The sequence below is a fragment of the Sebastes fasciatus genome, chromosome 18, assembly GCF_043250625.1.
Source record: "Sebastes fasciatus isolate fSebFas1 chromosome 18, fSebFas1.pri, whole genome shotgun sequence".
Taxonomy (NCBI): Eukaryota; Metazoa; Chordata; class Actinopteri; order Perciformes; family Sebastidae; genus Sebastes; species Sebastes fasciatus.
The window spans coordinates 27,383,497-27,400,328 of NC_133812.1; the positions used below are offsets into that span (position 1 = coordinate 27,383,497).

The 16,832-nt window shown below is 38.6% G+C and overlaps 2 protein-coding genes across 2 annotated transcripts in view; both read right to left on the reverse strand.

Annotated features, from left to right (window-relative positions):
- The window catches only part of LOC141756082 (interferon-induced protein 44-like), a 33,758-nt gene that overhangs the window by 10,705 nt on the left and 6,221 nt on the right, over window positions 1-16,832 (reverse strand). The window lies entirely within an intron of this gene.
- The window catches only part of LOC141756088 (interferon-induced protein 44-like), a 30,834-nt gene continuing 15,927 nt past the window's right edge, over window positions 1,926-16,832 (reverse strand). The window contains exons 8-15 of the mRNA XM_074615571.1: window positions 15,015-15,068; window positions 10,791-10,853; window positions 10,085-10,159; window positions 6,186-6,381; window positions 5,456-5,602; window positions 5,113-5,290; window positions 4,775-4,875; window positions 1,926-3,373 (exon numbers count right to left, since the gene is read on the reverse strand). Coding sequence (XP_074471672.1) covers window positions 6,331-6,381; window positions 10,085-10,159; window positions 10,791-10,853; window positions 15,015-15,068 — 243 coding nt within the window. The 3' untranslated portion in view covers window positions 1,926-3,373; window positions 4,775-4,875; window positions 5,113-5,290; window positions 5,456-5,602; window positions 6,186-6,330. The remainder of the gene's footprint in view (window positions 3,374-4,774; window positions 4,876-5,112; window positions 5,291-5,455; window positions 5,603-6,185; window positions 6,382-10,084; window positions 10,160-10,790; window positions 10,854-15,014; window positions 15,069-16,832) is intronic.

Here is a 16,832-nt window from a genome sequence, read left to right on the forward strand (position 1 = left end):
TTCCCTTTTTAACATTTTGCAACTTGCATTTGTACACAGTCTCTCAGACCTTCTGGTGATCTTTGACACACATTTTAAATTCTGAGTGCAGTATTGCTGAAATTCATATTATCTGCTTATAAACTCCACAAACCTTTATCAATCACAACCAGATATTAATTTGACTGAAATCATTTAGCACTGCAGGGCGAGTGGTGAAAATTGGATACCAACCATTTAACTATGATTTGAGAAATTAGTAATAATTTTACTATTTAGTTAGTTTATTTAGTAATGTAATTTATCTGCAGCTTAAAATTGGCCCTTGAGCTGTAATGATGTCTTCCAGCCTGTGTGAGGCGCTGTGACCATGTGATGAGCAGAACAGAGAGGAGGTAGTTTGAGTTTCAGAGGTTGAATATACCGGTATCTCACCTCTTAATAAGTCTGCTTGGTAACATTCTGTCACACCAATTAAAAATGTTTTAATATTCTATGTATCCCGCCGACAGAAAAATATCCTCCACCTCAGACATACAAGAAGTCGCTGAGACTCACCATGACGAAGCAAAATATCATCATCTACAGCTGCTATAGCAGAGTAGTCAAACATATTTTATATCAAACTGAATTTAAATGTTCTGCATTTTTGTACTACAATTTCCATTCGGACCCAACGACTTTAAGAAACCCTGTTTTAGACCCTTTTTGTGTCGACGTCATGATGAGGTCACGGTGTTAGCTGGAGGCTAAACAAAGGAAAGACTGGAGGCTAACGATAGCAGTGGGCTAAAGTTACACATCTAAAATATATTCTTGCTGTGTTCTGGGTGCCAGAATCCAGATATCACAGACATTAGAGATGACTAACTGTGATTCGAGGCTCTAGTGAGCTACAATATCGGCGAAACGTTTCAGAGATGGAGAGAAAATGTTGCTAATATTTAGCCAAATGGCTCACGACTGCCGTTAGCAGAAGACTAAACTATTAGCAACCTTTTCTCTCCATCTCTGAAACGCTTCACCGATATTGTACGAATCTCTTTTTAACTGACTTTACTGAAGGATAGTTAACTATAGGCATCCAAAGATTTATACGCCCTCAATTTATCTTTACAGCGCTGCCGTTGGCCACCAGCCCGCTGGGCGGACGGCTGGCTACTCAGCTAGCTTAGCATTCGCCACGCTGTCATGCAACACAGAAAAGGAGCTGAACAAAGTTGTCCCTCATCTGGTGATAGCACTGTGCTTTCCTACGCTGTGACCAGAGTGTGAGGATGAAGCATTAAGTTGTTAAATTTTACTCATTTAGTGACTGGCTAGTTAGCTAGCTACCTCGCTAATTCTACCATGATACAGAAAATGCGCCCAACAGCGGACAGCGCCGGGTCACGGTACGTCTGCCTCTACTTTGCCAGCAGGAGAGCAGGCGATAGCTAGCTATCTTGTCAGTCTCCAGACAAGCTAGTTAGCTAAATAGTCAGTTACGGAGACAGACAATCTAACGTTATCCAGCCGTCTCCTCCTCCTGCAGTAATCTCCAGCGGCGTAGGGGTCGGCTAATCTGGTCCCGTTGGTTAATGTTAACTTTCTCAACTAACACTAGTGATCCTGGAGAGTTCTCTGGAGAATTCTGGCGCCGTTGGCATAAAACCGTACTTGACCGTTAGCTTGTGGTCTGTAGTAGCCAGCAGAGCGATGTTCTGGGCCGGACTAGCTCCATATCTGTGACCTTAGCACTTTGTACAACACATTACATGATTCAGTAACGTGACGTTGCGAGGTCACAGATAGTGTTGGTGGTTTGTGTTTAGATAGCTGCTGGCAAAAACAGTTTACATTCCCAAAAGAATACCACCTGATTTAATAACACAGGTGAGGGTGGAGGCCAACAGTTCTCTGCTCCGTATTGCTCCGAGAGATACAGATTTGACAACAACAAATTATTAGAAGGTTAGAAAAGCAAGATTTATTGTGTTCCAGCTGTTCATTGAAGCTACATGGTGGTGACATTTGTACAATATTACAATACAAGACTTTAAATATTTGGTATCTTTTGGATCTCTATTAGAAATGAATATAAAGTGGGGCATATCTTTGCTCGCAGGACGTCCCATCTCTCTCCACTTTACTGTCTATCTTCGGCTGTACTACTATCTACTAAACGCAAAAAAAAGAGAAAGAAATTAATATTATGTTTTGTGGGTTTCAACAATGTTGATTGTTAATGGGGTAATCAACATGAGTTGATGGAGACACTGTTGGATTGAGGGATTTCTACACCAAATTAAACGCCCTGAAAACATATTTCTCAATCAGCTTCTAATTATGAATGACGGAACATGAGCACAAGCACGGATTTTTGTCCGAAAAAATTGCACGGAAAATTAAAAAAAATGATTTTGTGGGTTCTTTTGAATGCTTGCGGAACCCCGCGGAACATTCGTGTGAGAGAAAAAATATACCGACGGGCCTCGATTTTAGCAGATTTCTGTCCGCGGAAATACATGTTTGACCAATGAAATCCTTTGTTCCAACTGATCGCAGTCATTCGGCATAACAATTAGCCATATGCTTCTGTTTGTTGCATGGAGAGTGTGTACTGTCGGACAAATGGGCTTCTTCAGTCCAATGGGACATTTTCATGACTATTGGCGTTTCGTAATAACAATGGACCATCCCCTTCTCAAGACACAGTAATGTACGACAAACACTACTACCTCAACAACCAAATAAAGGACAATGTATGGCTTGAGATCAACCAGCAGCTGTGATACGATGAAGATGGTAATATACCTGATATGCACTTGCTAACATTATGTTGATCACGGAACGGGGCTAGCCACAACAGCTATGATTAGCATCAAATTTGTGGTCAGATTAGTTTATGTATTGTGTACTTAACTAAGACATTCAGTGTTTTTGACTCATTGACGAAAAATGGAACACAGCAACGCGGATAATTTGCACCGATTTCCGCACTGCATTTTTGCATCACACTGAGAAACGTTTTTAAGTCATGAATATTTACTGAGAAACACTGATGATTTGAGCCAGGTTTCTGGGGGCTTTGAAACTATAACACATACAAACAAATAAGCAAAGAAATCATGCAGAAGATTGTGTTAGAAATCGTGCTGGTTAATGTTGCAGATTGTTATTTTGACAGCATGAAATACGTTTTTATGCTGCAATCAAGCAGATGTGACTGAAGCTTCAGGCTGACTGTTGCGGAAGTTGATGCCGTCATCTCCGAAGTTGATGATGTATTTCAGGATCAGGAGTTCAGGATCAGTGAGTTAATGTCACTGTTGAGGATGATTTCTTCATGGTAGTTCTTCACAGGGAAGATACAGTTCATGGGAATACCCACATCTGCACTGAACTCCTCCATCTACATTTAAAAAAATTCACAACATTTCTGTTCACGAATTGAACTTGAAGGAACTACTCATTTCATAAACCATTGTGAATTTCCGCCTCTGGAAACTCCCCAAAAAACGTTTAAATTAACTGTCGATCTAAAATTAAGATAGTTTCAGCAACTGCATGCCCTATTTCTCGCTTTACCTCGTTTACAGAACCACATTTCTATTTCCGGAATATCAGAGAAGATTTCCAAAACGAGCTGCCATGTTGACGCAGTTTGAAATCCGGTAGCAGACGCCCTCAAGCAGCGTGTAGAAGAACGTACCCTTACTATCCGTTTGCAGGTGTGGTAAACATTGCTATTTTATCAGCAAGTTCCACCAATCAGAGACTTTGCTGTTACACTTAGGATTGTGGGTAGTAGAGTACTTCTCCAGGACATGGCGAATAAACAACACAGTCTCACGGCAGTTTGTGTAAAAGTTACAAAATGTATTCGTGTACATAGACACAAATTCCCCTTTTTTTTCGTGACGCTCAGCACGACTTTCAACAACATATTTTTAGTGCTTTTTCCTACGAATGTCCAGCAACAAGTGATGCATGTGTCAATTTCCCCTCCAGTCTTTTCAAAACAAAACTGCTCAGTTAGGTTTAGGAAAAGATCAACTTGGTTAGGTTTAGACAACAAACTACTTAGTTAGGTTTGGAAAAGATGGTGGTTTGCGTTTATATAACTCTGTAAGTTCCGTAACTGAAGTATGGAAGTTACGTGACAAATAAATTAACGTTGACTTCAGGTTTCATACGGGACACGAACACCGGTCTTCTGGGTGAAAGTCCTGTGTTTTTTGACCCGTCCTGTGTTTTTTGACCCACCCATCCACCCATCCACCCATCCACCCATCCCTATGCTGCGTTCACCACTAATTATACTTCCTAGTTCACAATTACGTGGATTATACAAATTGATTTTGTGTTGACCATCACGGAAAAAATGTCAAATTTGTGTCTATGTACACAAATCAATACATTCAATTTTGTGACTATTTTACGAACTGCTGTGCGATCGTTTCACAGTCTCGTAGCTCGTGGTTAGTCTACCTTGGATGGTTACAACATTATGGCTAATAATCAAATCTGCGATTCAGAATATGAATGGGATTTTCACTTCCTGAACCTCACTGTTGAGCTCTATAGCCTACAGTCTATGATCTGTATACAACAGCAGTAATCCTACAACAGGAACTTTGTGTTACGTGTATTTGAATTGGCCAGGACCCCGAGACTGGGTATCAGAAAAGGTATAGGAAGAGAATAAGTTGGATAATGCTCATATATTTAAAATGATTTGACCGTATAACTCAATACATTTTCAACTGACTCCATCTCTGTGCAAATTCATAACATTATTAATTAAACATACCTTTTCCTTCAGGTACTTGCTCTTGTAGACATCCTTTAAATCTTTTTTGATTTCAGGCCAGGCCTCGTCAACCTTGGTGAGAATGGCCACTTGAGGAATATCTGTCAGGACAAAAGGCAGAAAACTACTGAGGCCCGTAACTGACATGAATACAAACGGACCACAGCTGATGTTTATCTGTGATAACACAAACTACAAAGCTACAGGAGGTGAATGTTCAATACTCTGAAGATGTTGAGTGGAGTACCATTACCAAATTTTTAGTAACATTTCAGTTTCAAGCAGTGTGATCTATTAAAAACCCAATGTAGAAAATAATAAACTGAGATTTCTCTCACCCAGTTTACTGGCTTCCAGCCTGATCTCCCGAATCTTACGCACAGTTTCGACACTCATTAGAGAAACTGTGTCAGCAGGAATGACACAAACCAGAATGTGCACTTTGTCGTTGTCAGTTGGATGTTCATTGTAGAATGCATTAGGCCTAAGGTCCGTCAACGTTGATTCAGGATTGAACTGGAAAACAAGTTAAAATCGAGTTAAATGACAATTGCAAAATAAATATATGATAATAATATATTAATTATATAATATTAATATAATATTAATATATTATATTATTAATTAATAATATTAAGTAATCATGGGGGGAAAAATCTGCAAAGTTTGCAGTAACACTACCGTGTAACCTTCCTTCACATGTCCCATCATAGCCAGTTTGACGTCATTCACAAGGACACCTTTGGTTGGATCCAGGCCCATGATGTCATTGAAGACAAAAGGGTAAAAGACCATTGGATGTCCTTTTGGGATCTTGTAGGTTGTGTACTATAAAGCACATATAGAGAAAAGTGCAGCAATTATTATCACTATGAGCAAAAATAGACAGCAACAGCCAGTTAGCACATAGTAAACCGTATTAGATTAGTTCTCTTTTTTCACAGTTTTGAATTCATCAATTTGTATTTACCCCTCATTTTATGGATTTTAACTCTTCAAACTACCACAGAATGAGGAAACATAAACCGATTGATGTCGTCACACGAAGTTGTGTGATTGAGGAAAAAAGAAGTTGTGAGAATGTCTGCTTCCGGCCCGTTAAAATCCTGGGTCAGGATTCATAAATACAATTATGCAAATAAAGATTTTTTTTTTTGTTATTTCCTTTGTCTTAACATTGTTAACTTTACAGTGACTTTATGTTAGTGTTCTCACAGAACCCTGAGTTTTGTCATATCACTTTTTCTTTACCTTCCACTGCAAAGACACAAGCCTCCCAAAGTCACACCTTGTAAAGTAATAATAATTAAAAATATAAATTTAACCTAAACACCCTATTATTGCAAAGTTTTTATATGGCAATGAGTTTGGGATGGGTTTTTTTATCAACACAATCAAAAGTTTGTCATACCCTTTTGGTGAAGCAGCCGCCAGAGGTGTTGTCTGCCAATGCTTGCGTGTAAATTCGGCCATTTAAGACACTTTGGACAGAATTGATGAAACTGGACTTTCCAGCTCCAACCGGTCCGTGAAGAAGAATCCTGAGCTGCTGGCCTTCAGCCTGAGGTTTGTAGTCCTTCACATCCTGCAGAACGCTGGATTGGTCTCTGCTCAGAGAAAGAGACAAGCATTGCTTCAGACTTTAAACCTTCAGTAGGCAGTATATTTTTGGCATCATTGGGCTAAAATTCCATAATGATCTTTCAGCATATTGTTCTTCAAGTGTTCTGGGAGAAAACTAGACTCCTCATGGCTCTGTTTTCAAGCTTTAAAAAATCTCGGTGATGTGAGCGGTACTTGGTATTCCCCAAGAGATCACAACATGGCTGCCGGGTCACAAACCTTCTCATTGTACAGCTAAACCGTGCACTGCATGATAATTCTGAAAACACTTGAGGAGAGAAATAGGCATTAACGTAACATAATATTGATTCATATTTGATCAGCGCTGTCTAGTTTGACCGTTTGGTTGGAGTTCAGAGTGATTGACAGCCGGCTCTCATAGACGGCAGATGGACAGCAGACCTCAGATCAGCTCTTACTGCTTGTTTTCCTCCGGTCTGTGAAATCTTGCAGATGCCGTTAGGAGCACCGGAGGACACCAGAGGAAAATATTTTTTTTCCAGGTTACCTGTTTCATGTACTACTGTCACGATATAGCGACCGTTTATAAAAATAACTTTTTTAAATCATATTTGCTCATATCGCACATATCTATTGGTGTTTAGCCTTTCAAAAACAACATTTTCACTGCCGGGGCTTCAGCCTCGGTAAGCCTGTGCATAAGGCGCCATAGCCAGGGCTGGACTGGCCATCTGGGATACCGGGCGTTTTCCCGGTGGGCCGACGTATGTCTTTTTTTTGGGGTGGGGGGTGGGCCATAAAACAGGTAAATCGACCCATTTATTTTCCTTAATTGACACTGATTTTTGAAGTGTGAATGCAATCTCAGAATGTAAAAATCCAACATTAGGCTATAAACGCACTACACCACGGTCACATGAGCGTGAGTATACACAACGAAGCTGTAAAGATGGACGAGTTGGCGTGATGGCATGTAGTCGTCTCATTTAGCCACTTGTTAGCAACTGACTATTTTAATACACATAAAAGCTTCAAAATTCACGAGTGGGGTATTTATTGATGTATTTTATGTCGTAGAACAAAATATAAAAATCTCTTCAGCTTGTGTTAGCCACAGACCTTATTTCAGGCATCTAACTAAAAACACATCCAGTCTTTAGACCTTTGTGATGAAAAGTTATTAAAATCGAGTGGTGTGGCAGCGAAAAAGCCTCTTTCGCCATGAAACAGGAAGTTGTTGTAACGTCGTCGTACATTTTCCAATCTTAAGACATTTGTGATGAAAACTTATTATGAATTTGAACTTTCATAAACTGGAGTTGCCGTGGCATGGTGGATAATTTACATGATTCGCCATTAAACAACAAACTATTGTAACTCAACTGTACTTGGTCAACTCTGCCCCAAACTTGACCTAGTTCATAGCAGTTCAGGCCTGAGAACATCTAAATGGCAATACTGACTCATAGTCATAGCGCCACCTGGCAACAGGAAGTCAGCATTATGTGACACACATCATCCCATGTACATGAAATTTACATTGTGTGGTCTACACTTGATAATGAGCAACATAATGGATGTTTAGCATGTGTTGTCTAGCGCCACATAGTGGACACAGGAAGTGGACTGCGTGCACTCCAAGCAGGAAATAACGTTAACTCGTGCATGCAGTGTCTGATCGTCACGGATTGCACGACTGTGTCAATCGGCGTCCGGCCAGTACCACCTACGTGCGGGAAGGTGGCCCATTCATCAATTACTATTATTACTATTGATAAACCAAAAATCATTTTAGATTGCTATCAGGAGGATTATTAAATCCTTTGTTCTAACTGATGTCATAGCTCCAGGTCACACTAGCTTGCTGCCAAAATGGGGTTATATCCTATCAATTTGGTTTCTCAACACCGTGTTCGACAAACACGACAACCTCAATAACCAAATAAAGGACAATATATGGCTTGAGATCGTCCAGCAGCTGGGATACGATGAAGATGGTTGACTCACAAGTCAGTCTCTAAATGCTTCGCACAACTAGAGACTGAAGACAATCTCCCTAGTTTCGTCGCTAAAACTGATTGGAAAATAGTATAGAGTTTTAAAAAACCTGCATAGCAGAACCAATCCAATGTCTTAAAGGCTTCGCCAAAGGCTTCATATTGGGGCAGTGACATGCAGAAGTTGTGTGCTTGTAAATGCCACAGACTGTATACAAGAAGTGGACGTAGTCACCATGATGTTATCCATTGGTTTGTGGACTACTGTTTTGAAGCCTCAAGTTCAGCATTTTGGCTAGGGTTAAAGTTCTAAGACGTAAACAGGGACAACTCCCAGACAGGACAACGCCGTGGTAGCAAATCACAAGGTAGCCCCGCCCTAAAGCATCCCCTGCTTTATGGTCTACTTAACTCTAAATGGGACCATAATTTACGAAATGAACATCATGCTGTATTGAAGAAGACTTGAAACTAGCGATTGAGACTACAAACTCATGTTTACAATGTTTACTGAGGTAATAAATCAAAGTGAGAAGTAGGCTCATTTTCTCATAGACTTCTATACAATCAGAGGAGTCGCCCCCTGCTGGCTGTTAGAAAGAATGCAGGTTCAAGGCACTTCAGCATTGACTTCACTTCTCAGACCTTACCACAGTTGCCCACTGGTAAACATTGTTGAAGCGTAAATACATGCACAGAACTGTTGTTGCTACAGTTGCTCTGCTAACGTGCTAACAGACACACAGACGGTTCACTCACTGTTGCTGCTGTTCAAAGTTTAAAAAATACAAATTATCTCGGAGCTCTCCTGCTGCCGGTAAAAAGCTCCAAAATGGGACTCACGGTCGCAGGTTTTATTCCTCTAGCTCCCTTCTGGCTCTCTCTCCCGGAGCCATGTCCTAGACGACGTCAACCAATAACAGTGCGTTATATCCATGTGGCACCCCCCGTACGTCCCCACACATGTAGATAAACGGTTGTGATTGAAGTGGTGACATTTCGGACAGACATGGATGTTAACTGCAACTTGACTTGGTGGAGTCATACAAACCTGAGGCGTAATTCTAGTTGTTTTTTTCCGAAATTGGAACATTGAAACGCGGATAATCTGCACCGTACCCGGTGTGCATAGTTGTCATGCAGAAAATTTGCAAGAGGATTTTCTGTATTCACGCACCACATTTTCGCATCACACTGGCGAGTCTTTTAATGTAAAGTCGCAGCATACGTGGCAAAACATGTCTGCGATTGAGTTTCTTAGCATTAAGAAGTCAGTTTAAAAGCTTAAAATCCAGACTACACCCCCTGACTTTGCAAATAATAAAAGCCATGAATCTTTTGCTATTTAAAAAACTTGTTATCATATTTGCTCAAAGTAACAGACTGCAGTTTTACCCGTTGACATCCCTATTGTGCACAGAAATTATTAATTCAAAACCTATATTAAGTAATTCAAATTTGCTAATTTGAGTGCACAAAGTAGTAATTTTTGCACACAAATTAGAAATTCTTGCGGATGAATTGAATTAAGCGAGCATGCATTAGTAATTCGAGAGTACTAACAGTAATGAAATTCACTTTCAGGATGCAGAAACACTCACCTCCATTCTATTATCCTCCATGGTTCTTTGAAAGCTGACAATGATACATGTGCATATAAGACAAAAATCTTACAACAACTGTGGAAAGTTTTTTGAATGATAACCATAATTTACAAAAACAAACTTACTTCGAGATGGTTTAGGAGCAAAAAGTGGTTGAGGAGCAGAAGGTGTTTTATGAGCAGAAGATTCTTGTCCCTTGGCTGCAGAGTAAAATGATTACATAAAACTGAGCTCACATTTGAATAAATTGTTAAGTTGACTGACCACCTCAGTGGGAAAGTCATAAAGTAAATTAATATTTCAAGATTATATTACATTACAGTGTCACATTTATTAGTTACTCTACTCACTAAGTATTATTAATATTGATATTGACTTAGTAAAAAGAGTTTTTGTGTGTTTTACTGTGTTTGTATTTATTTCTATACCCCAAAACTCACACGTCATTCAACACATTATTAAATTGAAATGGAAAAACACATACATGTATATTGAAAATGTGTTGAAGTTGAAGATTTAAAGATAGATATTAGTCAAATTCCTTTATGCTATTAGCATTTTGATAAAAAGTGAAACATGTTTCCACCTCTGTGATTTTTCAGATTAATTATGTAAAACATGTTTAATATGATTTGAACTGTTAGTCTGTCATACTGAGTGAAACTAAACTAAAATTTAACCAAACTTTACTCTAAGTAGAACTTTAACTTAAACACAATGGCTTTATGAAAGCATTCATCTTGTCCAGTTCACTATTTTTAAAATGATTATGTTCTCCTCATTGTATTCTGTAAAAGGTAAAACTTTAAAATGTCATAGAAAAACTCATACCTGTTGTTGTACTGGAAGAAAGTGAAACGAGGAATACATGTCTGTGGAAAAATCAGCTGTCACCTGTAATAAAGTAAGTTAAATATTAAGTTATCCTCCCATTCCTGTTGATCATTTTATATTAGTGGAATGTGATTTCACAGAAGTCCATCCCACTTTCTTCAGGCAACTCTTAACATTTTCATTTTCATCGGACCAGTCACTCTTTTTCTGAACTGTTACCAGTTTAAAGATCCAAACATCCTTTAAAGGTGCACGAGTCCACTTTTTTGAAGTCTTAATCCTCATCCACACAGGGAACGTCAGCAGCGCAAGGCGGCTGCGTTACCTGTTGTTTTTTATTTCGGCGTCCCTGTTAACGGGTTAGAGCAGCAACACTACCAGCAGCAAGCCCTTTGGCTATAAAGCAAAGTTCTCTTTTATATCAGGCTGATTGCCTAAATAAATGATCTCATTATCTGATACAGTTACAGGGGAAATTATCTGCTTTAAGAACTTTTGCTTTAACTACCTTATGTATATATCCTTGATCATGCATAGATACTTTTTATACCCCCGCGACAACGTAGTCGGGGGTATATAGTGCTCCGCGTGTCCGTCCTTCTGTCCGTCCATTCGCGTGTCACACTTACGTTTTCGGAGCAGAACTCGGAAACTATTTAACTTAGGAACTTCAAATTCGGTATGATGGTTGACAGTGTGGTACGGTTGTGCCTTTTGGGGGTTAGAAGTCCAGGGTGGTCATTAGTTAATTAGCTAATGCAAATTAATTCCATTAGTTCCAAAAGGGCAAAATCTTTGGCCCTACTTTAGTAGGGGTCCAGCGGTGACCGGGGGTATGTGAGCCATGCTCACTTTTGCCTTGTTTTTATATAACAATTTGATTCATGACGATATTTTACCAGATTACCTTTAAAATATGGTTTTATCACGCCATTTTGCTTGAGAATTTGAATGATTCTTCTCCCACAGGAACAACATGAAATGTTTTTATGGTGCTCAAGATACTCTCAGCTGTAATCGCTCACGTTTTTTTATGGGTCACTTAATTTTAATCAGATTTTGAGGAACATAGATCCTGGGTTTTTTATCAGGAACTGGTCATTTAAAGTTTACTCTTGTCTTTGTTCATATACGACTTTATAAACTCATTGAGTATTTTGCATTTAGCAAAAATACTTCCTTTAAAATGGAAAAAGATTTAGAGCCATACACAGGAGTGGTTCAATCGTTTTAATGAATTCATCTGTACTCTAAATGAGTGTTTTAGCTTGCTTAAACTCTTGGGTGAGTCACATTCACAGATTAGACTTTAGGCTATAGTCTGTAGGCAGGATTAGGCTTGAGAGTGTCAGTGGGCATTGCTTGGTTTTATACACTTTGTTATTATTAAAGTAGAGGGGCTGTATTATTGAATTAATAATTTAGAATTTGATTAAATATCTGAGAATAGATTTACAAACTGTGTTGTAATCCTAACTAATTAAAGTTAATCTAGGACACGTTTTTAGATTTTAAATCAAAATTTGAGAATTTATTCAAAACTTTAATCAAACTATTACTATATTAACTATTTATTCCAGTGGGCTAAGAGTTACTCAGTCCTTGCGATGCATTGTGTAGCATCCGCAATCTCACTATAACTTTCCAAAGAAATTGATTCATTTGGTTCTTGAGTTTTATAGTATTTTGTCTTTACTTTTAATAAACCTGCTTGATGACAGTTTTACTCAGATTCTTCTGATTATTAATTGATCAATAATTTCCTTTGGGAGGCCCAGAGATCCTTCCGCTTACACTTTAGATGCAAGTTATAACAGTTTTGAATCTTCGATTATTTCTTATTTTATTTTAGTTTCAACTTTTCAATTTATTGATTATTTTAGTATATACATATACAGTATATTCTATAATTTTTTTTAGGAAAATGCTGCATATTATACCTTTAAAGTGAATGACTGTGTAGCAGCCCGTGTGTTTACTCACTGGTCCGGATTTGACTTGGAGATAACTGTGGGTAACGGGTTGGTTCCGGTACTGAGCTTTGCGATGGTTTGGGCTATGCGGGGAGGGAAGGAACAAAAATTAATTGATAAAAATGGAGGTGATTCATGTGAATTGACTGAGTGGTAAATTATGAAGTGATTTGATTCATTTAAAGCCGATTTGATTAAAACAGTTGTGATATGATGAAAACAGAACCATGTTTCATCATTTTCCCCGTCTTTCTTTCATCTTTCACAGAACAAAACCATTTATCATTAAGAAAGTGGCCTCAAGGATGGAAGTAACACAAAAATAATTGGAAAAAAAGGGTAAGTGATGAAAATGCTTACAAATTAATATTGGAAGTGATTAAGTGTACATGCATGTGAACTGAAAAATAGAGTGATAAATTGTCAATTGATTTGAAACAGTGTTACTCTGATAATCAATTGTCGACCATTCATCATTCACAACACCCAACTGACATTCATCGTCCACAGCATGCAATCTTTGTTACTTCCAGTTGGGTGTTGATTTGCAAAACTGGACCTGTGCAGGACTCTGCTCTCCAGCTCCGTATTGCTCCGAGAAATGCAGATTTGACAACAACAAATTATGTACAAGTTGAGAAATTGACAAGAGAACGTTTATAAAGCTTAAATAATGAATGAAATAAAAAATATGAATGACAGTATCAGCTGACTTTAACGTTCACATGAATGTGCTGGTGATAGAACCGAACGTCCAGACTTCCTGACTGGGAATAGAGCAGTAATAAGGTAAACTATAATATCTGTTTACCAACTGACCCTCCTGACTGGTTTATGACAGTATATAACGATTCATTTTGATGTTACGTCACCATTCAAGGTGCACTGGTGAATTATTGACAAGTGAATTATTTTAGCAGGTGAAAGTGTAAGAGGCAGTTGTCTTTGGCCCAGGAGTTCACTGTTGTTCACTGAATATAGTGCTTCTTTGTAAGTTTATTAGGTAGGCTACACTTGTACAACAGCCCCAGTTCATTACATTATCAAGTAATTAGCAAACTAAATGAAATATAAACTAATTTTATGATAAACTTTAGTAGGTCTACTATATTAAGCAAATCTTTGCTGGGATGGTGGAGTGTGAGTGAAATACACATTTCAGTCTTCACAAGTTTCTAATCCCTTTGTAAATGTTGCCTATATTATCACATTAGATAACACAATGTAGTCTAATATATGATAAATGGGTTCTGTAGATAGAGAGGAAAAAAGGTTCATGTTGATGAGTAGATACTGTAAATCTGTATGTTTTTGTTTACCGTCTTTATGCCAGTGTACTCATAGAATCCTGTGTTATGCTGAATTTCCCTTCTGCTGAAATAAAGATAAAAAACCTCTGGACAGTACTTAGTACTCCTTGACTGAAAAGTGCTATATTATTATTAGGGCCCGAGCACTGACAGCGTCGGGCCAGCGAAGGCCCTATTGAAAAATTGAGCCCCTCCCTACAGTTTCACCTACATGTATGAAATTTGGCAGACAGATATAACATGTGGCGACGCACAAAAAAGCCTCTTGGAGGTATGCCCAAAACTCAACAGGAAGTCAGCCATTTTTAATTTAATGTGTGATTTTCGCCCATTTTTAGCGTTCTATAGGCCGTGTACTTTAACAAACTCCTCCTACAGATTTAATCAGATCAACTTGAAATTTGGTCAGGACCATCTTAAGAGCTTAAAGATGAAAATGTTTTCAAATAGTGAGTTTTCACTGAACGACCTGACCGTGGTGTGGCGGCCATTTTGAGCCATTTGCCATGAAACAGGAAGTTGTTGTAACTCAACTGTTCATAGTCCGATCTGCACCAGATTTCTCAGGTATGATGGTGGTCCAGTCCTGAGGACATTTACATGCAAATATACACTCATAACCCCGCCCCAAGACGTTACCAGAGTCCCCTTTCATAACTCGTGAACCGTTTGTCGTAGAGTATTATGGCAGGCGTCATTGCGCTCATCAGAGTACCGGTTTCATTGTTCCTGGTCGTGTCGATCGGCTTCCCGCCAGTACCCCTCGACGCACGAGAAGGTGCGAGGGCCCGTCATCACTGCTCGCATCTTTAATTATTTTTATCATCAGTACAGTACTGTAATAATCCTAGGAGGAACTCAGCAAAGTTTCACACGAGCCACATAATGAATTTAGGATGATGTATTACTTAATCAACACAATGAAATGTTCTTCATACCTCTTTGGTGTTGTTGTCCACCATAGCCTGGGCGCACATTCTGCCTTGTAGACACTGTTGAGGAACAGAGTTGATGAAACTGGACTTTCCAGCGCCAACCGACCCGTGAGGAAGAATCCTGTATAGACATTCACTTGCTGCAGATCACTCTCATTGGCTCTGCTCAGAGAAAGGAAACATTACATTACAGACTTACTGTAAGACTTTAGTTTAAACTTAAAAGTCTGTGTTTGATACTCAGATGTCACAGACAATTGGGAAGTTCATCAGGACATTCCCAAAAGAGAAAGTAAGGAACAGGAAAAGTCCATCAGAGCAAGTTATTTTGTAATGGGAAAGATGATGAAAAAGCTCATATTGAAGGTTCAAACTTGCTCACCCCCAGTTTATTTGCCTCCATTGTTTGCTTCTATCTTTAAAGCACCTTGGTGAAAAAAGCATAAAGTAAGTGAATATTATTTCAGTGTTAATTACTAATAACACTATTTCTTTATAGTAGACCGTTGCTATGGGAGCAGGTCTGATGTCGGACTCTGGTGGTGCATTTATGTGTCAAATTATTGATTTATTAAGTAAGTAGCTCTGTAATAAGTGGAATAATGTACATCTAGTGATTATTCTTTCACAACAATGACCCGTTAGCTATGTTACAACATTTTACTCATCTGTTCAATCTCACTTTGGTCAAATACATGACTTAAGTTGACTTGTTGTGAAAGAATCCACGCTCTGCGTCGGGGTGCAGCATCGCCCTGTCAGGGATTCTTTCACAACAATGACCCGTTAGCTATGTTACAACATTTTACTCATCTGTTCAATCTCATTTTGGTCAAATACATGACTCACGTCCTCACATCAACAGTTCCTCAGTAGCACAGACCACACTTTACATCTGTTAAATTCTCAGGCGGGTGTCAGTTTCGTCTGAACGGTTTCCTTTTTGAAGATTGAAACTTTCTCCTGACTCTTCAAACAGCCCCACAGTGTGACATTTATTGTTTTCACCACTAAACTTTCTTACAATCCACATTGAGGCCTCACTGCTGGGAAATAAATAAGAATCTTTCAATCCCTCAGTTCATGATTTTTGACAGTGAATCAAAGAGCTGATCTGTTTAACCCCATTGTGGTATTCGTATTTTTGTTATTCACCCAAATGTTAGTGGGTCTGGTGGACCCATGACATTCATTGACATTACTACCCCTAACTCTCAACAACGTTTCCATTCCATAGGAACCTTATGGGATGGTAATGATTGTTCCAGGTAATGTAACCCTCAGGTGTTACCAGGGAAACGGAGTGAATGGATTTTGAACAACTTTAGATTTTGGTTGCAAAATGCATAAAAATATAAATCAATGGTCTACATTTTTTTTTTGGCAAGTGACATATAAGCGAGATAATGCCCTTTAAGTTGTCCTCAGTGACCTGCGTGCCTCAATGTCGTCCATTAGTTCCTGATAATGGACACCTCGTCGGGCATTATCCCTTACATAAACTACAGCCTCCAGAATGACTATAAAATTAAATCAACACTTATCAGACACCGTCAAGAAAATTGAGCATTTATAACTTTATAAAAACATAGGAATTGTTGCAGGGCTGATGTATTGATGCTCAAGACCCTCCTGACTTGGATTAGTTTGACTTTTTATTTATTTTATTTCAATTGTATTTATTATTTCTATATTGTGACTCTATTTCTTGCTTTTGTATTTTATTGTGAGGCACATTCTCTCTTCTGATCGAGAAATGTTCTATATGTATTTGACTTACTTACTTATTGGATCGTATTAATATAAGTGTACCTAATAACT